Raw genomic sequence first — 24,043 nt, forward strand, 5'->3', positions numbered from 1 at the left:
TCCCCGGCGCGAAGCGCCGGGGAGACGGTATTTTAAGGAAAAAATCCCCGGAGTAGCCCAGCCAAGGAGCGCAACGTTTGCCATCCATGTAGCCTAGGCACTATAGCGGAGTGAGGATACCGGCCGAGCGAGATAAGCGATATAGATATACTTGCTCGGGCTAAAATAGCAACTTAAAAATTCAATTTCTCAATAAATATTGCTAGTCGCCAAAAATCCTTTTAGGGGAAGTCTTATATTGTTATAAAGAAGCAGTATGCAAAATTTCAGCTCAAAATTCGGTTTCCGCTTTTCGGAAGTACAGCCATTTTATTTATCTCTCTCGCACCTGTAATAAGATCGCAGGAGGAGATATGAAGTTTTTTCTCCCTCCTTTTTTTTTACTTCCGTAAAATTCTCATTTGGAGAACGTAAATCGGCGAGTATGACCGAAAGGCTTGAAAACTGGAATGCCGAGAATTGCCGAGCACCGGCCACAGTACGAACGTGGTACGAACGGTACGAACGACCGGAGTCGAATTAAGCCGAGAATCAACGAAGTGTAGAGCGCTCGAGTGTAGCATACGCGATTAAACATGTGTGTTTCATGGATTGTGCATGTACGAGTGTGTGCGTGGACGGGCTGCTCGGCGATGTCATCGGACTCTCGCGAGAAACTGACAAGTATACACGAGTAATAATATCGACGTGTGTTACGTTAGCACGTTAATGGGTTATTTGACGAATATTACATATAAGAATTGACGAAATTCTTTTGTATAAAATGAAGGCTTTTATTTGTTAACACATTTTTATCGCTCGAACAAAGTTCTAAAAAAATTTTTTGACGTTTTACGAAAACTTCAGGTGAGTTCTAATTGTTGAATTATATACCAAGAAAAACAGCTGTCTTGTAGAATTCATCTGTCATTCTTATTCTCTCAAAAGGTTCTCAAAATTTATTCGATTTAATGGACTCCAAATTTTTTTCAAAATGACACAATATTCATAATTTTTCTGTCTTTTTTACCTTCTCTACGAAAAAACGCCCACGAGTTTCAGCCTCGTAGAAGGCATTCGAAATTTCGATATGAGACTTTCGTAAAAGTTTTCTAGCATACACCCACTATCGCGCCGAAATGTAAATTTTATTTCTTTTTTTCTTCCATCAACAATCCACATTTAGTAGAATTTTTTGTTCATTTTTTTGGTAGAAAAGTTTATACAGTTACAAACCTGCACCTCAGTTTTCAGGCTAAAATAAAGGAAAAATATGTAGTGCTGCTCTATATCATATTTTTATTATTCGCACTGAGACAATGTGACAAAATAAACAATACAACAAAAATTTTCAATAATTGACTCAATATTTTTGTCAATGATAATACAGCATCAACAGAAAATACATTTTTTGTTCCATCCGAAGACATTTTTGTAAAATGAGTCAACCGATGACCTTGAAACTTCCAATTACCAACTGACAACGGAAGATAAATAAACTCTTGTTATTTAAGTTGTTAAATAGAATTGAGTAAAAAATGTTCACACTATAAATATGTAAGCATCAAATTTTTTGCTTATTTTTGGTGATCAAGAATTGTTTAATATTTTTTTATAATTGATTTATTAGAAACATTCAATTTTCATTCTTTTCAGGTGTTGTGGAGATAAAAAGCATTCGAAGAATCTGATATTTTTCGAATAATGGTACATAGGTGATGAGCGTCATATGTTTATCTTCATCAGAAATATTTTCTGCAAATCCTGAAAACGGCAGGTGTCCCGATTCTGCAAGCCGAGAAGTTCATACTGCAAACGAAGCACCACCTATCGCTACAAAAATATCCACCGACGAGCTGGCACTATTAGCAAAACTGGAAGAGGCCAATAGGTTAGAACAAGAATATGCCTTTCTCACTGTACGAGAAAAATTCACTCCAATTTCAAGATAAATTCAAATTTATTCAAGGTTTACTTTGAATGAACGCGTGACATTGAATTTGAAAAGAATGTTTATTCGGATGAATTCTATGTCCTATTTCTATCAAATGATCGATTGCTTATTTCTTTCTCTCTTACCAGACGAAATGAATTAGACGCGAAATCATTAAATTCGTTGCAAAGTAACCACAGCAGAAAGGGATCAGACACATCGCAAGTTTCTTTGGCGTCGGGTGATAGCAACAGCTACGGGGATGTTGCTGGACCCCGACGCCAAGTTTCGACTGACGACGAGGAAGTGAGATGGAAATTATGGGGCGAAGTGGTGGTGGATTGGGAGAATTATTGGAAAAAGAGAAAAGACTTTGTAAAGGAATTGGTTAGACAAGGAATTCCTCATCATTTCAGGCAAGTGGAATTAAAAGCAAATTTAGCATTTTTTTTTAGCAATCCTGAGTTACAAATCTGAATTCCTCGTTTTAAGGAGGAAGAGGAACATTTATATCTTGAGTTTCCAGTCATGAAGAAGGGATTGCTCATTTTTCAGGGGTATTGTATGGCAGCTTTTGTGCGGAGCTCATCAGTCACCGGTGAAAAAACAATTTGCTGAATATATCAAGGCCACTTCAGCCTGTGAAAGAATCATAAGACGTGACATAGCTCGCACTTATCCTGAACATGACTTTTTTAAAGAAAAAGATGGACTGGGGCAAGAAAGCCTTTTCAATGTTATGAAAGCCTACAGCCTCTATGATCGTGAAGTTGGGTACTGCCAAGGGTCTGGTTTCATCGTTGGATTGCTTCTTATGCAGGTACCTTTATGTACTTGGCCCAGATTATTTTTCCCACTGATTCAATCAAATTCATCATACAAATCAACTATTTACTCATATAATTATACAATCATTAGAATCTCTTTTCCTTGAACTTTTGAATTTTAGACCTAAAAATTCTGAATCCTTAGTTGTGATTCTTTTTTTTCCTCCGAATCTATCTTTACCCTAAAACGCTCCAACGGAGTTGTAAATGACCTCATTATTTTGAGTAAGAAACTAACATTGTTTTTTTCATTTTTAACACTATAAAATTTCTTCCGCTTGATTTCACTAAATGCCAATTTCAATCCTTCTTCATTCCATGGATTATTTATGTACGATCAGAATCGATTATTAAAAAATGGACACTCATTAAAATTTGATAACTAAATTTCAGCAAATGCCAGAAGAGGAAGCGTTCGCGGTTTTAGTAGCTCTGATGCAGGATTATCGCCTGCGTGACATGTTCAAGCCTAGCATGGCCGAACTCGGAGTATGCATGTATCAGCTGGAACATTTGGTAGCGGACACTCACAACGAGCTTCACGGACACTTCAACGCTCAAAGTTTTCACACATCGATGTACGCTTCCTCGTGGTTTTTAACTCTGTTCACCACAGCGCTCAGTCTTCCAACCGCTTGTCGAATTTTCGACGTTTTTTTGTCCGAGGGCATGGAAATTATTTTCAAAGTCGCTCTTGCTATGCTTGAATTGGGCAAGGAAGATTTGCTCAGCTTGGACATGGAGGGAATGCTCAAAGTGAGATTTTTCAATTTTCACACAAGTTTACGGCATTTGAAACCATTTTTTTTGTTCATTCGCCTATTTTTTAAAATTTATTTTACTAATCGACTTTTTACATTTTTATTTGTAACTTGTTGATTTGTTAACAGATACGAAATTTTTCAAGGATATTTCGATCAAAATTCTGTACTGTAAATGTTTCATTAATCATTCGAGAATATTCTGCTTTTGTTTTAACGACTATGTTCTATGTCAATCCCAATAAGACTTTTCGTTGTGTCTTAAAACGATTATTTTACCCGCTCTCTTCAGTATATCGAAAAAATGTACTGACTCTAGAATTCTTCACGTATAACAAAAAATATAAGTAAATCAAAACTATTCTTGAGGCATGATTTTCTGTGAACTCAATTTGCTGAATTTTATTCGGACGATTCATGAATTCTCATTGAGCAACATTGGAAAATAAAAAAGAATGGACTGGAATAATAGGAAATGATTTTTGTAGCAAATTACGAATTGCCCGCTTGAATTTTTCAGTTCTTCCAAAAAGATTTGCCTGGACGAGCGGAGGCGGATCCGGAGCGTTTAATGAATCTCGCGTACGGCATGAAGATAAACCCGAAGCGTATGAAAAAATTGGAGAAAGATTATACGGTATTAAAAATGAAAGAACAGGAGGAAATGGTGGAGTTGCGGCGCTTGCGAGCCGAGAATCGCTTGTTGAGGCAACGGACGGAATTGTTGGAAGCGGAATCGGCCGAATTGGCGGACAGATTAGTGAGAGGACAAGTGTCCCGAGCGGAAGAGGAAGAAACGGCGTTTGTGGTTCAGCGTGAATTGACGGCGCTGCGTCACACCCATCTGGAAACGAGTCATCAGTTGGAACAAGCGCACGAAGATCTGAGATCACTCTCTATTTTATTGGAGGAAAATGTATCATCGAAACAGTCGTCGATCGATGAAATTTCTCTTAAACAAGAAGCTCTCACCCAAAAAGAAGATATGATTCAATGCCTGCAAGAAGAATTGGTTCGTGTGCGCTTGCACGAAGCTGAAAACGACGCTACGATCCGGGATTTGCGAGCAAGAATTCAGGAACTCGAACAGGACAAAAAAACGCTGAGGGAATACAAACCAGATAACTCAGTCGCTCATTTACAGGAAGAATTAATCGCTGTCAAACTCAGAGAAGCCGAAGCCAATTTATCCTTGAAGGTAAATTGAAAAATTGAAATTTCGATTCGGCTGATTAGAGAATGCTTAAATTGCAATCAATTGCTTCTGTTTTTTAAAAGATCGAGAAATTGGTTTTTGTTTCGATTTCTTTGATTTTTAGAATTGTTTGAGCCTCTTTTGGTCGATTTAATGCAGTCATTAAAAAAATGGATTTTTTGCTTTTGCGTGTGGCCGGAAGGAATGATATTCACTTGAAAATTCTAGGATCTGAGGCAACGAGTTACTGAATTAAGCACAGCCTGGCAGCGTCATTTGCAAGAGCATCGTTCGAACCAGCCAGCTCAGGCGGCGGATTCGACTCCAAAAAAATTGCTTTTTTGGGAGAATCGAGGCCACGAGAATCAAAAATTGGAAGAAGATTTAATGTCGACGAGGATGCGAGAAATGGTGGCTCAAAGCGAGGTCAAAGAACTCAGACTCAAAGTCATGGAACTCGAAACTCAAGTACAAGTGACGACCAATCAATTACGACGACAGGACGAAGGCGAGAAAGCTCTTCGAGAAGAACTCGAACTTGCAACTTCTCGCGAAAAAGACATGTCGAGCAAACTTCGTGAACAACAACACAAGTATTCCGATCTCGAGTCTAAAATGAAGGACGAAATGATGATGGCTCGAATTAGGGACGCTGAACATGCTCAACAAGTCGCCGAATTGACTCAGAAAATATCTCTTCTCGAACTCAAGGTTTGACTCCCATTTTTTATTTCGATATTTACATTTTCAATTTCTTGTTCCTCTCTCTTTTTTTTTTTCAATTTAATTTCAAACATCCAAATTTTTCATTCATTCGTGTCTGTGATTTCTTACGCTTTTCCGATTCTTTTAAAACCAGAACGAGGAAATGCACGCTGAGGGTGAATTGAGAAGTAATTTGGATGACAGTGAACGAGTCCGCGAACTGCAGGATAAGGTCGCGGAATTAAAAGCTGAGGTAACGCATCTTTCACTAAGTTGAACGAATAATTTAAGTGGCAAAAAAAATATAACGCTAAATGAACAATCAATTGATACTAAAAAAATTGTAGTGAGACAGCGAACCACAATTTTGGGAATAATGCTTGCGCAGCTCAATTGTATCAATTTTTTTAATCACGCACAAAAAGTCTGGCATAAGTACGGAAAAAAAACTTTTTCACCCGAAATTCATTGACGAAATATTTTCATCTTCTTTCAAGTTATATACAAACTCTTACATTATTCTGAATTTTTCCCGTGCCATTAGTTTCCAATAGTAGAAAAAAAAGAATTTATGAAATCGAATTATTTGCATATGTGATTTTATAGTTTCCTACACCGATCACCAGCCCGGAGACTGAGCCTTGGCGTTGGCTCGAGTAAGTTGATTGAACGAATCTGTGCTCGGAGCAATTTTCGATTTACCAGCTTTAATTTTTTCCTTGCTCGGACTTATTTCGTTTTGGAAAGATAAATGAGAAAAAACATTTGTAGGACGTTTTTTTTGAATGCTTAGAAAAGTTGAGTTTAGTTACGGAAAATATTAATCTGAATCGTACATTAGCCGATGAGGTACGCCAACAATTATTGCTAGGACGGACTTAATTTTACTTGTTTATCATTTTGATAATTATGAACTCTGGAATGATTCAAGTAATTTTTACAAATTTATTGTCATGCATGAATTGCGAATCCGCATGCAATTTTCACAAACGCATGAATTCGGCATGAAAAAATATCTTAATCTGTGCCACGAATTGTGCTGTACACTTATATTCAACGGAGTAATAAATTTTGTAGTTACTTAAATTTGATCATCGAAATAATTTCAAGTGGTCGCCCATCCACACTTTTTTCATTTGAATTTTTCTGGTAAAACCTCTGAAAGCCACTCCACAGACACGTTACCTCGAATTATTCGATTGTGAAATGAATCGTCTCCTTTTCTAAGCTTTAAGATATTTCGAAATCTAATCTTGTCACTTATTCTCTGAGGAATTCGGCATTCAGTTGGTCGAGGCTATCGACAATTTTCCAAATATAAAAATGTCTCTTACCCTTTCAAGTCTACCTTCGCTCAAAACACTTTAACTCGAAGCATCTCTGTATCCAAAACACCAAATGAAAAAGAAATTACTTTTTCCAAATTACTTTCGAGCAAAAGACAAAATATTGAAATGCAAACTCAGAGGATTATCGAATTGAGTGTTTTGCTATTGCAATTTCAACGTTGTTTGAACCCAAGAATAGTCCAAAGTAAAAAAAAAATATCATGACAACTCGAAGAAATTGTTAAAACCCAACTTTCATAAAAATTCGAAATTTTCGAAGAAAAAATAAATGAGCACGATAATACACAATAAAATACAATAAATTTGTCATTTTACAGGTCATGAGATTGGAAAGCAGGAATAGCAGAGGTTCGGGTGGACATAGTCAAGCAGTGAGAAGCATCAGTATAGACAACGAAAGTGAGCTGGACGAGAAAGATTTGACGCTCTGTATTCAGGACCATATGAAGAATACGAGTTTAGCGAGTTCTCGTAATGAATAATTGGAAGAGAGCAAGACAAAAAAACGATTAAACGAAGTAATAATTTTTAAGAAAATCGACTCGTGCTCGCAGCACGTTGATTCATTTGTATTATACAATTTGTGTGTACGAGACGAAAATTCGAGAAGAAATAACTAAAAAACGACAAACACTCACGAGAATAAAAGAAGAAAGAAAAAAAAGAAAAAACGCAGATGCAGAAACGAAAAGAAAGAAAAACATCAACCAATACTCTAATATAATGCACTTACACACTAAAATGCAAAAATTGTAGACTGTAATCCAAACTCATATCTTTTATTCGTAAACCACGTATGTATACTATATGTGTATATTATATATACAAAGTGTCATTCGAATACGTGCAACTTTAGTCCGAAGAAATCGTCGATTTCGAGGCCAAACGTTAGTGTCAAAGCATCATGAAATCTGTTATCAAAATTTCTCTCGGACTCTATAGTTTTTAGACGGAAATGATTTATTTATCAATTCTCTGGCCGGTCGTTGATTTTGCAATACTAAAATATTTTGAAAAAAGTAAAAATATATTGGAACATAATCAAGATTGATGGATGAAAAATTCTTGGGAAGAATTATTCAAATCAAATTTTCAATTTCTTGGCAACTATATCAGAAATGACTTAGTTTATTAATCAAATTAATTTTAATGAAAAACGAAAGAATAAATTTAATCGATTGAAATATGTTCAATGGTTAAATTCCAAACGATTTTTTGGCACAAATAAAAAGTACTTCACGTGTTAATTACAGGGTTCACTGTTTTTCACAGTGGTATTTCACACTGTCGACGATTATAATAAATTTTAAAATCTTTGTAACAATCAAGTTCATTCGCATATTGTGTCATTGGTCACCGGAGATTTATTGCTCATTGTTTGTTCATTTTTGTTTTTGTGCTTTTTTTTTTCAATTCGACAGATGTACTTAGATCATAAATCGATTCTCGAATCAGTGTCATTGTCCACACTTTCATTAACTCCAGAGTGTGTCTAATTTATTTGTAGGATGTGCTTTTATTGTCCGATTGATACTTAGACGGTGACGGGACCTGATTTAACTGAAACTTACAATGATTATTAAAAAAAAAGAAAAAAAAACAGAAGATTTAAAATCTCGGAGTTTTTCATTTACCGGACAACCCTTTTGTGAATCGAGTCTGTATTTTTTACTTCTTCGGGGTTCAACGACTTGATGAACATTTTTAAGTGCTCAACTTATTTGAGACGTTGGAAATATTATTACTGGCACGAACTTTTCACGCGTGTTATCAAAGAGTTTTCCAATCTAATAAACTTTACCTTCAAAAAAGAAAAAAATGTTTTAGAAAAAGAAATGTTCTTTTAATGAATCCGCGGATATGAAAAAAAAACAAGTTTCTATCGCGAAGACGTTTTTTTATACGATTTTTTTTATTTTGCCTTTATTCTGAAATTCGAAAAATTTGAATTTGGCGCCAAGAACTGTGGTAAAGACCTGCGAGGCGATAACCAATGAGAGCGAAGATGTTAAGGCGAGCTGCGAATTTTCGAGGATTTCATGCAATCCTCATTGGGCTATGCCACGAGCGTCGGAGCTAATCGAAGCCCGAGGTTCGATTTGAGCGAAACTTGCATAACCTGATCAACCAATAGTGGCATCGAATTTCGATGGAAATAGATCTTAACCGAAAGGACGCTACATGTAAAATTGCCCGAGGTAAAACAGTTTTATTATGCATCTTTAGTTCCTCAAATACTGTAGATGACAGACTAGTATATCCAAAATATATAAAATGCGCCTCTAGTTCATTACGAAGTTTCCTATCGTTGAGCGTCATCTGTACCGCGTAAACATAGCTATCCCCGGCACGCGGTCATTGTTATTCTTTTGAACCCGAATTTGTTTACGTCAATAATTTTCGAAGGTGAAATCGAAAGTGGTGTTGAAAAAAGCCAAAAAAAAAACAAAAAACGTGAAAAAACACACACAACGAGCATCGTGGAAATAAATAGCAAATCGAATTTGCGAATTCTCGTCGTACCTGTCTATCAACTTTCTCATTTGTTTTATATTTTTTTCTCTTTTATTCCACTTGATCTTTCGACGCATCGTATTTATAACTTTTTGGTGTTTTGATCTACGCTACCGCGATATGTCATGCAGTTACGCCGACGGGTTATCGCCCTACGAAAACAAAGGAGTTTGCGGATCGGAAGAGGTACATAAACAACATATAGATATTTTACTTTTTTTTCGCTTTTTCATTCTTTTCTTTCACTTTAGATTGGTATTATTAAGACTCGCGAATTTATCAACAATCATTTGATTATTTTTTTTTTCTTTCGAAACAATCTTACGCGCGCCTATTACGAAGCTGTTCATCCCCTCTCCCCAAAAATATGATGATATTTTAATTTCAAATTTTTTTTTTCCCAATTACTTGTTTTTTAATTGAAATTTTTGAATTTCCGACTTATTTTATTTTCGGAATCGAAGTGGCGGTGTTTTGAAAATTATTTCGTGAGTAATTGGAAAACTAATTACGACTTTTGAAAGTTAATCACGCAAATTTTTAATTATTTTTAATAACATTTTTTTTATTTTATAGTTTGAATGCATGGTTTGTATAAGTTTTTAGCTACTCGATTTCGAAATTTTTTCATATCAGCTGTTGAAAATGCAAGAAGTAAAATACACTAAATCTAAATTCTTTTTTACTCAAAATTTTGATTCACCCAATTATCTTAGAAATATGACTCTGCTGAAACTTTGAGACTGAAGTGTGGCTTACTCGCGGAATGGATCGAAGCAGCAAGACACGTCGTTGTTCATACCGGAGCTGGCATAAGCACAGCTGCAGGAATCCCAGATTTCCGGTATGTACTTAGTCGCTGTCTTGGGTAAATTCTTTTATAAGAAATAATGTTCACAAATATTTTATTTCAATCCATTTGTTTTTGGTATGGTTCCTAATTTAGTGGCCTCAACGGCGTCTGGACATTGGAGCAAAAAGGTTTGAAGCCGGATATGAGCACCTCGTTCGACGAAGCAATACCAACGAAAACTCACATGGCCCTGAAAAAACTCATTGACAGTCGTAAGAGCTGACTAATAAATTATAAATAACAATTTTATCTTCAAAGTTCACAAATTGACTGTAAAAATATGAAAAAATTGTAGGGGGCTCATAAAACTTTAATCCCTGCAAAGCATTGCCGAGTTCAATATATGCTTAATAGCCTCAAAAAATTGGTTTTTCTTTTTGAGCAGTTCTTGATAAATGTATTGAGAAAAATTATTTGCAGCGTTGAAGAAATAACTTGTATGGATTTCAATTTTTCAGACAAAATCAAATTTATCATAAGTCAAAACATTGACGGATTGCATTTGAGGTCTGGCGTGTCCAGAAGGAATCTTGCAGAGTTGCATGGAAATATGTTTGTTGAGCAGTGCGATAAATGTGGCAGGTACGCCAAATTCAATTATTGCAATTTTCATGAAACAATTTTTTATTTTTTTATACTTTCAGATGCTTTATTTTGGTTGATGAACATTCAACCACGTCGGATGATTGATTCGATTATTTTGCTGAAATCATCATGGCTCTTTATTTTTAGACAATTCATCAGGAATTTTGCGACCACGAGCGTCGGGAAAAAATGTCTCGAAACCGTTTGCCGCTCTGAACAAATTGGTGGTCGCCCTTGTCGCGGAAGAATGCACGACACGATCCTTGACTGGGAACACAATCTGCCCGACAACGATCTTGCCCTGTCTGACCTTCACTCGAGGTAAATTCAATGACCAATATTTTTGTAATGAAAACGAATTTCCTTCGATTTTGAGCTACCGATAAATATGTTCAGTGCACCAAAACATTATTTGAATTATAAAATAATTGTAGTCAAAGAAAATTCTGAATGATTGTTTCAGCGTCGCCGATTTGAGCATATGCTTGGGAACAACTCTTCAAATAATACCAAGCGGCAATTTACCACTCTACACGAAAAAATATGGTGGACGCCTCGTCATTTGTAATCTACAAGCAACAAAACATGTAAGATCTCTTTTATTCTTAAAATTTTCTCCCATTCACCGAAAATTCAGGCGCAATATTCATTCTACTTCTGTATAATTTTTTTTCATCAAAGAAAAAAGATGGAAAACGAAAAAATCGTGAGCCCACTAGCATTAAATTAGAACGAAAAATGTTAATTTTATCAAAGGGTTTAATCTTCTATATAAAATTATCGGAGTTTGCACGCAATCATTTTTTGACATATCTCACTTTATAAAAAATCCTACAAATATCAAAAAATTTCAATTGTTGGAGTTACGTGGGTTTTAAATTCTTATATTCTTTCAAGATAGTCGTTTCGCTATTTCCACTCAAAAGTCAATCAAAAGTACAAAAGTGTCAAAGTTGAATGTCAATGAATTAAAACACTAATAAGAAGACGCTCTAGCCAGAAAACTACTTGCAAAAAAGTTCTTGAATCTCAACAACGGTATTAAATACAATCTATTACATATAACAGGATAAAAAAGCGGATTTGGTGATAAACGGTAATGTGGACGACGTGATGATGAGCGTGATGAAAAATTTAGAGATTGTAATACCGGATTACAAGAGCGACGAGGATCCGACCCGGAATTCAGACATGTCATCTTGCGAGATGGATTGGACAATACCAACGAGTTGGGTAAAAGAGATGAAGCTTCTTTACAAAAAAGTTTGTAAACCAACGAAGAGAAAACGAAAGACATTTATGTACGAAAGAGATCCGATACCATACGGGAAAGATGCGGCAAAATCTACGAAAAAGCGAATTTTGGATGTGAAGAAGGAGGTGAAAGAAGAGCCAGAAAATAATTCTTTGGATCAAAATTCATCGGGTACGAATTTTCAAACTCGAAGTTCTGGGATAGAGGCAAAAGAGGATAAAGTCGACGAAAAAATCAGTGCTCCTTGTCTGAATGAAGCCAGCACGGAGGTTCATCGGGAAATAAAAGAAGAATTATTCGACAAATCGGATTGATTATTGCAAAAATAATAACGTTTGTTTTTGGTCTACGGTGTTGGAAAACACTTTGGAATACGATTAAAACGGGGCTTCGCGCGTCTAAAGCACTCTTTTGTGTACATACATGTAAAATAAATACATGTTCCGAGAGGGAAAGCGAAAAGTTCAGGCAGTTCGAAGGCAAGGAGAGAAAGCGGAGGAAAGAATTGATGAGAGAAACATAAAATACAGATCAATTTGCGTTTTTGAGTCACGGTCTATTATCATTAATATGACAATTCTTTGACGATATCGGTGGTAAATGTGTAGGAGTGATGCTAAAATGTACCCTGTAAATTAATGTTATCTCTTGAAAAATTAGCGATTCGAAGAACCCGAAGAAAACGTCTTCAATTTAGAAAATTGCTGATTTTATGCAATTTTCACTTTTTTTCGACGCCCAACACGCGCATGATTTGAATATTCCCGAAAACAAAAGTATTACATTAATTTAGATTCAATATTTGAACGAAAAGTAATTCCAATACTTTGTCAAGCTTCTATGTAATCCCTTCAATTATTTCCAGCCTCCAAGAGACTTATTAATAATATAATAATCACGGTCAGTTTTAACTCAAAGTAAACTTCCTATTGCTTAGAATACAATCCAATTTACTGCATCAATAATGTTTTTATTTTTATTACTTTTATTACTCAGAGATGAATTAAACGTTTTTTAGTCAATAATTTTAGTCCATTGAAAATACCAAAATTGTTATTGGACAAAAATCTGAAACAAATTCAGCCGTCATTATTGAGCCTTTACAAACGTTTATTTTCAGTAATAATAATCTTTCAAAATTACTGACTTTCTTTTCTTCAAATTTCTCGACAAATAATCAGACCTTTTTTTCGTTTTGAGATTTCCCAATATGCAAATTATTCTGAACATAACAAATGTTTATAAAATTGCAAATGTTCTTTGCATTCCTCAAATTATTCAATATTTTACATAGGGAATCGTTGAGGCATTGACTGAAATATTTCTGAAATACGTCACTTCGGAAAAAATGAACAACCAACCACCATTCAATAGTATCTTAGAAAATTGCTCCAAATCTACGACGAAAAAGACCTGATCATTTGTCGAAAAAATTTATTTCGAGCCTTAATAACTCATGCTCTTGTCATTAACTTGCATCAATGCCCACGATATCTCAGACGTGGTTGAATTTCGTATTTAATTTATCATCCAATATCCACTGCAACTGTAATGGAACAAAATCATTGGCCTGGATATTTGTGTGATTAATTCTTAAGGGCTTCGATTTATAGTGCTAAGGTAATTTGTGCATTATTCGGATAATTGATGCGAGCAAGGAATAAGATTCGATCAATGCCATCGTATTAGCCATATGTTTATTTTGCAATATTCTTCCGAAAAAATGGAAAAAAGAAAAAAAAACGATTGCAACTGCTTTTTTTTCCAAGGAAATGTGAATTTTATGCGTGAATTTGGTGGCGTTGTTGTATACTGATAAACATGAAAACCCAGATGTGAAAGAATTATTTTTGTTGCTCTCAATATATCATATCCAGGCCTGCTGTTGGCTCGGAAAACTGAAAACGTATCAAAATCAAATGATAAATTTCCGCAAAATTATTCCTGTTGAACTTATAGACGCAATCACATCGAGGATAAATCTAAATATATAATTATAATAATCATAATAATAATAATAATAATAATAATGATAATGAACGTAAAGAATCTATAGTTGATACGTGTTCTCATTGTACATTATTTCTATAATGTAATTTCCAGAACGTAATGGATTAATTTTGCAAAAAAAATTGAAGAAACGCAACCCTCAAGATTCATCGATATACAAATAATGCAATCTTTTAATAAATAATGTATGAAAATTGGATTTCCGTCGAAAAATGTTGCGAATTTTTATAAATCCTCTTCCTTTTATTTTTACTATTCAATTTGGATAATATCCTTGTTCCTTTACGTAAGTTCATTTTCAAACTGTTTGGTTGTTAATTCCCATCCTTGGAGTCTTTTGGGTCTGACAGAAGGCATAAAAAAGACGTTGAACCAACACATTTGTTAGCTAAAAACCTTCTTATCGCTTTGTTCAATCGGAAATGAAGGTAACACGAAAATCAAAAGTGAAATATAATTATTTAAAATTTTTCTGAAAATTTTAAATGCGTTCATTGGAGGAAGTTATGATAAAATTGCTCTTTTTTTCAATTCAACTAACTTGGTTGTACCAAATGTTTGAACCCGTTGTTAAAAGCCAAATTTTGAATCAAGATCTTTTCTTTTTTTAACATCACAAGAATTTATAGGACTAGGTGAAGGAAGTGAACAAACCATAAGAAGAAAAGAAGACATTTTTTTGTTTTTTATTTTTTTAAACCATTTTATTCGGCGAGATATACAATTTACTTGAGAGGAATAAAACGCGAAGAGTGAGTGGCACCGATACCTGGCCTACCGTGTTTAACAGGTTTGTAGGTCACAGAAAATTCACCAAGGTAATGGCCGATCATTTCGGGTTTGATCTCAACTTGATTGAAGGTCTTGCCGTTGTAAACACCGACGATGGAACCAACCATTTCTGGAACGATGATCATGTTGCGTAGATGAGTTTTTACAATTTCTGGCTTCTCATTAGGTTGAGCTTCTTTCTTGGCTTTGCGTAGTTTTTTGACAAGAGCCATTGGTTTACGCTTAAGTCCATGGGAAAAACGCCTACGCGCACGAGCATGCATAAGTTCCATGAGTTGCTCACTGAAATTGCAATAAAAAATGTCAGAAAAAACATAAAGAACATTTTCTGGATAACGTTGGGAGACTATTTTTAAACTTTATTTTTGGGTCAATTGCATTGGGTCATTTGCAAACAACTTATGCCAAAACTCTTAATGTTGTGCATTTTTTTCAAAACTTGCATTCATTTTTGAAAAGTTAAAATTTTAATTCAAGTTAAAAAGTTAACAATGTTTTTTTCACTTCTTTCTCATGAATTATCAATTTTTGAAGTTACCAGGTACGCATCCAATTATTTTCAGTCTGTTAAAACATTTCAAGATCAAGCAAATGTCAAATACAAAACATTTCAGAATAGTATTATTTTATTTTTTGATAACTTATCTTGGAAAAAGATGAATAAGATTTTCTGTTTCCTAGTTCCTAAGTTGTGTGCAAGCCAAGTTGTCCTACGGCATTTGTTTTTAATATTTGTCCTAAACTACTAAAAATTATTGAAGTGACAAAGGCTTTTTAGGAACAGTTTTTGTACTTTCAAAAATTGGTCTTGACCACTGTTGCTCTATTATCAATAACTATGACAGTTTAACGTTTGAACCATAGAGGACGAACATTTTTCCATGCTAATGATCAAGTGAGAACGTAGTGACAAAACATGACTAGATTTTTAGATCTGGAATTAAAAGTAACGAATGTAAGGGTTGTTAGAGAATAAATATAAATTTTATTCGCAATTAAACGAAGTGCAAGAAATATTTGAGCGGAGTCTCCAGAGATTTGAGGTTATGTTCACGTAAATCAAAATTTGATTTGAAAAACTTACTGGGACATATCCAAGAGTTGGTCCAAGTCAACACCTCGGAAGGTGAACTTTCTGAAGGTCCTCTTCTTCTTAAGGGTTTCGTCGACCTGTAAACAATTTCAATTGTGGAATAAAAACAACTCTGTCAATGGATTTTGAGGTTCGAGTCAAAAACTCGTAAAAATACATGGAAAATGTTCTAGAAGAAAAATAACGCGATTTTCGTGTGGAAAAATATCACTGAAGATTGAACTAAAACGAGATAGCGTTCAAACGGATCGGATTCATGAGATTTTGACGGATTTTATTTTCGTTTTATGCAAGCATACCTCTGCCATGTTTGCGCTTGTTTCGGTGAACACGGTAAAAGAAGTCAAAATCGCACGGCGCCTATGATCATGAAAAAAAAAACTCTAGAACGGAAAACCGCTTTGATAAAATTGATTTTCAAATTATGGTGCGTTCACACCACAAGATCGTAGATGATCGTAGTGCGAAAAAAAATTAATATACGTTCTTTATAAGTGCGGGAAGCAAAAACAGTAAATGTAGCTCATGAAAATAAAGATTTTTGTCCACGACGCTTTTTTCTTCGTGTACAAAACAGGCAAACGTTCATGAATTTCGCTGGTTGTTGGCTGTTGATATCGGGAACATGGCAGTGGCGCCGCCATCGGTCACTCATTTATTGAGCAGAACCAAGGCAGTTCATCAATTAAAGGAGTGGGGGTGGGGAGTAGGTAACAAGTAACAAAAGTTAGTTCTTCAGCGTTTCCAGGATTTCCAGACACGCTTTAATATTTCGAAGAAACGAAATGTTACACTTTATTCTTCCACGAAAAGAGAATAATGTGAAACTCTTCGTTTTTCCGAATCGTCATGTAAGCGTGTCGAGAAAACTAACTGTGTCTATACCTACTTTTTCAGTTACCGACCCCCAACTCTCTGCTCATAGATATCCCAATACTGATGAGTTGATACGTTGATACTGATAAATCACTTTAAACCTACACATACACGTCATCTTTTTCCTATATGAAAAGTCACATATATTCAATGAATTTACGTGTCCCTGCTGCTCGTGTTGTCTGTCATTTGTATTCGTACACATATCAATTGTACTATTAAAACAACCCATTTAATTGATCGTCAAGAAAACATAATGACTTACGTGGCTGGAGGTTAGCATTATTGTCCTATAATTCCCGTTATTGCGTTATCCAGTATTTTGAGATGTTTCAAGTAGATTTTCCCATCACCTTGAAATAGTACACAATATTTTTTTTCAACTTCTTTTGAATCGTTTTTCATGTTCTAAACAGTTCACGAGTCATGTCGATTTATTTGGGTCTTTTGAACTGATTTTTATTTAAATCGATGTGATGTTGACATCGACCACAGGAATAGTAATCAATATCATTGTTATTATTATTGTCACGATCCATCCTGTTCTCTTGTTATCAAATCTTATTTCTATTTCCTGTTCATGATATCCAAAGTATTCCTCTGAAATTCCATAGCTTTTCAACTTTTATTTGTTTTTCTATGTTATTTTTGACTATCATTGTCAATGCTATGATTTTCGGATACAATAAATTACAAAGCATGATTGTGTGGCAGATGGAAGTCTAGTTGAAAGAACGCCCTGGAGTCTCGGGTCACTATTTGGATTGATTTTTGGATTTTTCCATGGAATCGGAATGTTGTGAGTATTTTTCCCCATTTTGTTATCTTAGTCTGTTTCCCTTCCGGCTATTTCAATTTTTTAATGCGATTCTTTTCCAGCTTCAATACTCTCATTCGTCCAAAATCCAACAAGTATGGGGACAGATACACAAGAGATTACAGACCAGGATCTGGGTATGAAAAAAAATGACAGCAATAATTTGTTGAAATTCATTTTCTTCTGGTAACAGAAATTGGCAATTTTTTAAACTTAAAACTTGTTGAAGAAGAATAAAATGTATTGAAACTTATTGATTTATGAATTTCGTTTTCAGACCACCTCGTCCACCAACACGCCGCATGGGTGGACTAAATTTGGGTCCATCCGTTTCCGTACCTGGAGGCTGTAGCAGTTGTGCAGGCAGATAAAAACATTGAGGTTTCAAAAAGTATTCTTTTTGATTGACCTTCAAAAAACAAAAATATTGCTATCACATCATTAATAATATGAAAAGAGTAATTCTGGGATACGTTATCATTTCATTTTTGGTTTTTTTCGGGCTGAAAAAATTGTAATTGGGAATCAACACATTTCGAAAATTGAATTCGTTATGGAAATTATGAATATATAACAAAATGGTTTACAAATATCAAGTTTGAAAATGAAATATTTCATGAACCTTAAATGGAATTGAGACACATTAATGTTTTGTAATCAAATTCACAGATTATAAACAATTTTCAAAATTCTAAAATAAAAACGTTAATACCAGGTGCAAACGATTATCAGCTTCAATCGACTGATTTAAAAGGAATGAAGAATACTAATGTAATATCGCGTTTGTTGCTTTTATCATTTTATTTGTAAATAACAGGTGATGTATAAATTTAAATAAAAATGTAACGTGAGATTGGCCTAATTGATTTTGGTAACAAGGCCAGCGGCAACGGTTACACCGGAAACGCGTAGCATAACTCTGCCCAATTGTTCAATGTCTCTGTACAATTCCATGGGCACAGGCCTTTGGGTTTGCACTTCGATAATGGCGCTGCAGTTTTTGGGCAAACAGCGTGGTTTCTTTTTTATTACTTCGCCGCTACTTTTGTGTAATTGAGCGATTAATTTGGTGATCGTGGCTGGTTCGACTAGCGATTGCTGATGCAAAATAACCGGTAAGCCTTTAATCACTGGTACTGTTGCCGAAAAAATAACCACGTGCGCCTGAAAACACGTGGTCACCGGGACCGGGTTCGAGATGCTGCAAATCACGTCACCAACCGCCACATTTTGTTGCTCTATCCCAGCAATTGTTAAAGACACGTGGTCTCCAGCGAAACCGTTACTCGTTGCTGTTTCGTCGGCCAAAATTCCTGTGAAAATTTGTAAAAATTCTTTGAATATATTTATCACTAAGCTTGAAAAATAGAAAGTCTCTATCGTTCACAAATATTTCAACATTGTTTTTCATGTTTAACATTTTTAGACGGTGCAGCAATGCAAATTTATTGAATATTTTCTGTTCTGAATATACTTTGAAATGCAGACCTTTGATAACAGCGGTTTGGTTTGCTGGCAGCAACAAAACTTTATCACCCACAGCGACCATGCCTGTTTCAATGTGTCCGGAAACACAGAAGCCTGAGCCGGTGCCCTTGAAAATATCATTTACAGAAAATCGGAAAGGTTTGCTAATGGGACGTTCCGGGCATTTGAAACGGTCTATGACGCTGAGTAACGTTGGTCCGTTGTACCTGGAACCATGTCAAAATATTTGATCCCAAATTCCCATAAATTTCTACTTTGAATTGGATGAAAATAAAACAAGAGGAATGGAATTTTAATCTTACCAACTCGATAATCCTTCTGCTGTGGGTTTGGCAATCAGATTTTCTCCGGACAATCCACTGCAAGGTACAAAAGTAACGGTTTCTTTGAAACCTGCTTGTTTTAAAAATAAACTCAACTTCTCAACAATCTCGTCGAATCTTTCCTTCGACCAATCGACGGTGTCAAGTTTGTTCACAACGATAGCCAGTTGTGAAACACCTGAAAAGAATCAAGAATTTTAATGCAAGAATGTGACAGAATTTCTTTTTTATCAAATCGAAGAAATAATTGGTGTACCGAGAGACCGAAGGAGCAGAGCATGTTCTCGCGTTTGTCCTCCACTGTCAAAACCTGATTCGAATTCTCCTCTCGTCGCATCCACGACGAGAAGAGCAACGTCGGCCTGAGTCGCACCCATTATCATATTCGGTATGAAGTCTCTATGTCCTGGCGCATCGAGAATCGCCACAGATTTCGTTTCCGTCTCGAATTTCGAGTATCCCACGTCCATTGTGATTCCTCGTTCCCTGTTTATTAATTATTCGAACAAATTAATCGATCTGGCTTTACGTCAGTAATTTTGAGTATCGAAATAAAAATGAAAAAGAAAAACTATGGAATTTTAAGGTATTATTGCTTCTGTATGTGAAATTCATTGATTTTAATCCTAAGATGTTTAGATTTCAGATTAAAATTTTTGTTTTTTACGATAAAGAAATATTTGGTGCATTTTTAAGGCACAAGCATTAGAGGAAAGACTCGCCTTTCTTCGCCAGTTTCATCAAGGACCCAAGCATAGGCGAACGATTGTTTTCCAATTTTTTTGCTTTCTCGTTGATACTTGTGCATGAGTTTTGAAGGAACGTATCCAAGATCGCAAAGGAGTCTGCCAAGAAGGGTGCTTTTTCCGGCGTCAACGTGACCGACGACAACGAGGTGCAATTGATCCTTGGAGTCACCGCGTTTGTCCTTGTAAATCGCTGTGACGTCGCGTTTGTCTTCGTGGGATTTTCGAGTCTCATTTTCGGGTGTAGCTCGACCGGAAATTGGTGATTGACACCGAGGCGTGTTGGGTTTTGAAGTGGGCCATTTTTTCGGCAAAAGTTCTTCCTTCCTTCTCGAACCTGGTGAACTTCTGTCAGATGCTGGACTCTGGACTCGGGGGGTGTTCAATAAATCCGAATTTTCCGAGTTTTTAACCTCAAAACCTTTGATGACCGAGCGAGTTGCCGCCGGAGTGACTCTTATCATTGTCGCAGGTGGCAATTTATTTGGAGTTTTCAAATTCTGCTTAATACCTATATTTGTATATATTTAATCATTCAAAATACACGATGAATTCATAGAAATCATACATTTATAAATGTAAATCGAAAGTCGTAAAATAAAAAATAAAAAAAATCAAAATAAAATGAGCGTTCCAAAATGGTAAATTATATAATGAATAAGAATAAATAAGATTCAAAGTAAAGGGTTTGAGTTTTTTGAACAAAAGTCGTTGGGGAACGAGCGCGAAATAACGGCGATTGTACTGGTCACGAAAAGTTGAAGAATGTTATTCATCATCGCCTCCGCAAATGTGTGAGTACCAAGAAGTCAGGAGATGGAGTAGAAAAGTCGAAACGTTTGATTTTCTCGTTGATTATAGATTTTTCTCTAACAACGTAAGGTTTACGAGATTGCCAACGTTTGCAAAGCATTCGACCAAAGGAGGAAGCCGTTTTGTGAGAATATCGGAGTTTCACGTTTTGCAAGTAGCTCAAATTCAATTTGCATCCTTCGCCGGGGATACTGTATTTCATATCGACGTAAATGTTTAATTGTTCGTGATCGACCGTGGGCGAAGTTGAAGCAATGGAATTCTCGAGTACCGATCGATCTTCTGACATTTTTTCTTCCTTCTTTATAAATTTCTGGTTTGATTTGGATTCGCTAGATCGCAAAGCAGTCGTCAAATCAATCGTCCAATTATTTGTAATCGGGCTCCCATCAACACTCATTTTTTCGAGCTCCAATCTCAAATTTTCTTTCTCTTTTTCTTCGATCGGTGGATCGCTTGTTTCCGGTATTGTTGGAGGTTCGAGAGGATCGGCGAGTCGAAAAGTCGATGGTGTTGGATGAAATTCCCCGTTTCCTCGACTCCGTGACAACTTTGGAATAACGAAATTTGTTTTTGGTGATGGCAATCCTTTGCTGAACAAACTCGTCCTCACAACCCCATTCGAATTATCCGATTTTTGCAAGTGATGAGCCGTTAAATCCGCCAATGTACCAAACGCTCTTTTAGTCTCGTCAGTCTTCGATACGAATGGTGCTTTTGAGCTTATCGTTTTCGCGTGACTCGTAATTAAATCCGTCAAGGAACCGTACGTCTTCGAATTATTTGACGCGGGACTCGTTTGACCAAGTCTTTTACCACCGAACGCAAATTTAGGGGTAGCGAATATTCGCTTGCTAGAACTAGGTGGAATATTCTCTGAGAAACCTTACCTTAGCCGGCCAATTCGTAACATTTTCGTACAGCACATGAAAAACAAAAAAATTACATTTCCCAAGTTAATTATCCAAATAATAACGATTTCTGAGTTTCTTCTCAGGTTTTTCTCAATTATTGCTTCAAAAATTCTTTTTCTTTATTTGTTCAATTAATCATAGTTAAAAATATTACTCCATTGTATTTATTTTTTTATCAATTTTTCTCATCAGTTGATTTTCTTTTTATTCATCTTTTGATATTGATTTAATTAAATACAATATATACCTGCGTGAGCTTCCAGATGTTCTTTAGCCATGGACGTCTCTGAATAAAAAAGATCAAGGGCATCGATATAAAGAACAAACGATATTTAATCCGCTTGACAAGTTTTTAAAAATGTATGCACCAGTGGTACCTTTTGGAGGAGTTTCGTTTAAAACGTCATTCAATACAGCCTCAGCATTGAAATTATGTTGAATTACTTTTTCTACGAGAACCTCTTCGAGGACGGAATCGCCAATAACATTTCTAACAGTTTCCATGCAAACCTTCAATTGGGCATTTTCTTTCTCGGACAATGCAGCTCTTTCTGCTTTGTTTGGAGCTTGTTCTTTTGATTCCACAGACTCATTGCTTTTCGCTACTGCAGGTTCGACAAGGAAAGAACTAATGTTCTGTTGCTTGTTGCGGTCAAAGAGAAACTCTTCAGCTTAAGCACAAGAAAATTTATTATTGTTAATTGGATAACGAAATTATACTAGAATGAATGGTTATTTATAACCCTAGCTTGAATCCCATCTAGTTTTTGTTTAAAACATTAAATGACACAAACAATATGGACACAATTTTTTTTGGTTAACCCTACATTGAAAAATTTTCAATGAAAAACCATTTTTTATTTGCTAATTCTGAAAATACTGATAAGATGCTATAATTGGGTTGAAAAAGGTGAATTTTAGTGTATAGTATTGTTATGAGTAAATTCGGAACTATCATCGGTACAATAACAGTTGTGGTTTTTCACTGTTACTGAAATAAGAGTAATTTGTTTTCAAAATTTTTGGGCGATCAAAAAATTAAATAAAAGATCCATTGTTCTGTTTAGTCTATGGATTGTTAGAATATTGGAGTGATTTGAGATTAATCTTAATAAAATTTTTGAACAAATTAATAAATCTATAGTTACCTTCTGGCGAAACATTGTAATCATCGTCGACAGAATGCCCATACACGTCGTCGTAGCCATCATACTCTGTACGATAAATGATAAATATTATTGAAAACTCCAACTCAGATAAAATTGTACAACAAAGTATGAGAAAAAAAAATTACAAAAAAACAAATTTTAATTTATATAAGACCCACCATCAGAATACTTCATAGAACGAACATCTCTGTGTCGTGACATGATCTCTTCGACTTTTATTTCTTCCTAGTAGAACTTTTATTATATTTCATAAAAATTTCATAACGTTATTTCAGAAAGAATTTGCGCACCCCAGCTGGATCTATGTGTTTTTAAGATTTCGACTTTTGTACAACGAGTAGTAGTGAACGAGTATGAAACACACACGGACACACGAAACACACGATTGAGACTGAGAAGTTAGAAATTAATGTTTCAAAAGTTGGGGTTCGTAAAAATTAGATGGCGTTACTGACTGGTTCTTATAAGGTAGGATTTTCGCGGTAATTTGAAAAGTTTTTCATTGGTAGGTCCACGGGTAGGTCCAATTTTCTGAACTGAAATGAAAAAATATCTGAGAGCGCACACTCTCATTAGGTCTTATTGGCCATATGCGCAAGTAATGAAATAGTATTTTCACTATAAATTTTATATTCTATTTGTTTGTATGAACCGATATAATGTCTTGTGACGGAAAAATCAGTTGACTTTTTTTTAGGGCTATTCCTCGTTCGCACGACATCTTAGCCGGAGATCGTCGGAGCGTGGGTGTGGGATCGGAAAGATGAAAAAGTATATACTGAAAATAGAATGACTGAAAAAATAAAGTGAGTGGAGTGGACTTAATCAAGGAATAAACTTCGATAAATTCAAGACTTTTATGATGTTATGATTAATTTTTATAATAAAAAGTGTTTTTAATTGGTATATTTAAAATATTTGTTGTCGAATGGTTTGAAGCAAGTTCGTAAAACAAGTGTCAGCTTATTATAAACAATCGCATTCAACATCTTAAATTATCGTGAATTTTCCCGCTCGGAAAGTACGTGACATTCTTTTTACGGCTG

At 35.3% G+C, this 24,043-nt stretch overlaps 5 protein-coding genes across 6 annotated transcripts; 3 read left to right on the forward strand and 2 right to left on the reverse strand.

The window, feature by feature from the left end:
- The first annotated feature begins 608 nt into the window (after positions 1 to 608).
- On the forward strand, positions 609 to 8,363 carry Evi5 (ecotropic viral integration site 5). Of its 2 annotated transcripts, XM_043430481.1 has the most exons (10): positions 609 to 846; positions 1,636 to 1,870; positions 2,062 to 2,328; positions 2,468 to 2,732; positions 3,133 to 3,495; positions 4,021 to 4,698; positions 4,924 to 5,406; positions 5,555 to 5,653; positions 6,007 to 6,056; positions 7,067 to 7,203. In XM_043430481.1, exons 2-10 carry the CDS (start codon positions 1,698 to 1,700, stop codon positions 7,071 to 7,073), a joined length of 2,385 nt encoding a protein of 794 aa, XP_043286416.1. In that variant the 5' UTR covers positions 609 to 846; positions 1,636 to 1,697; the 3' UTR covers positions 7,074 to 7,203. The 2 variants fall into 2 exon arrangements, with proteins under 2 accessions (XP_043286416.1, XP_043286415.1); XM_043430480.1 differs by lacking the exon at positions 6,007 to 6,056 and having other exon boundaries at positions 7,067 to 8,363.
- A 623-nt stretch (positions 8,364 to 8,986) lies between these two features.
- On the forward strand, positions 8,987 to 14,165 carry Sirt6 (sirtuin 6). The gene is made up of 7 exons (XM_043430541.1): positions 8,987 to 9,449; positions 9,980 to 10,107; positions 10,210 to 10,328; positions 10,575 to 10,698; positions 10,849 to 11,022; positions 11,165 to 11,288; positions 11,770 to 14,165. The coding sequence occupies exons 1-7, from the start codon at positions 9,384 to 9,386 to the stop codon at positions 12,268 to 12,270; spliced, it is 1,236 nt and encodes a 411-aa protein (XP_043286476.1). The 5' UTR covers positions 8,987 to 9,383; the 3' UTR covers positions 12,271 to 14,165.
- Positions 14,166 to 14,636: 471 nt separating this feature from the next.
- On the reverse strand, positions 14,637 to 16,295 carry RpS15 (ribosomal protein S15). The gene is made up of 3 exons (XM_043430774.1): positions 16,151 to 16,295; positions 15,843 to 15,928; positions 14,637 to 15,040 (listed from the first exon to the last, which is right to left on the reverse strand). The coding sequence occupies exons 1-3, from the start codon at positions 16,157 to 16,159 to the stop codon at positions 14,692 to 14,694; spliced, it is 444 nt and encodes a 147-aa protein (XP_043286709.1). The 5' UTR covers positions 16,160 to 16,295; the 3' UTR covers positions 14,637 to 14,691.
- A 313-nt stretch (positions 16,296 to 16,608) lies between these two features.
- On the forward strand, positions 16,609 to 18,395 carry LOC122417124 (selenoprotein K-like). The gene is made up of 4 exons (XM_043430394.1): positions 16,609 to 17,002; positions 17,442 to 17,526; positions 17,607 to 17,681; positions 17,822 to 18,395. The coding sequence occupies exons 1-4, from the start codon at positions 16,984 to 16,986 to the stop codon at positions 17,913 to 17,915; spliced, it is 273 nt and encodes a 90-aa protein (XP_043286329.1). The 5' UTR covers positions 16,609 to 16,983; the 3' UTR covers positions 17,916 to 18,395.
- On the reverse strand, positions 18,327 to 23,358 carry HBS1 (translation elongation factor EF-1alpha (GTPase) HBS1). Its single transcript, XM_043430393.1, has 9 exons — positions 23,156 to 23,358; positions 22,977 to 23,042; positions 22,206 to 22,499; positions 22,076 to 22,114; positions 20,078 to 20,612; positions 19,612 to 19,841; positions 19,335 to 19,533; positions 19,033 to 19,238; positions 18,327 to 18,857 (listed from the first exon to the last, which is right to left on the reverse strand). Exons 1-9 carry the CDS (start codon positions 23,196 to 23,198, stop codon positions 18,403 to 18,405), a joined length of 2,067 nt encoding a protein of 688 aa, XP_043286328.1. The 5' UTR covers positions 23,199 to 23,358; the 3' UTR covers positions 18,327 to 18,402.
- Between the last annotated feature and the right edge of the window lie 685 nt (positions 23,359 to 24,043).

Source organism: Venturia canescens, chromosome 10 (assembly GCF_019457755.1).
Source record: "Venturia canescens isolate UGA chromosome 10, ASM1945775v1, whole genome shotgun sequence".
Classification (NCBI taxonomy): Eukaryota; Metazoa; Arthropoda; class Insecta; order Hymenoptera; family Ichneumonidae; genus Venturia; species Venturia canescens.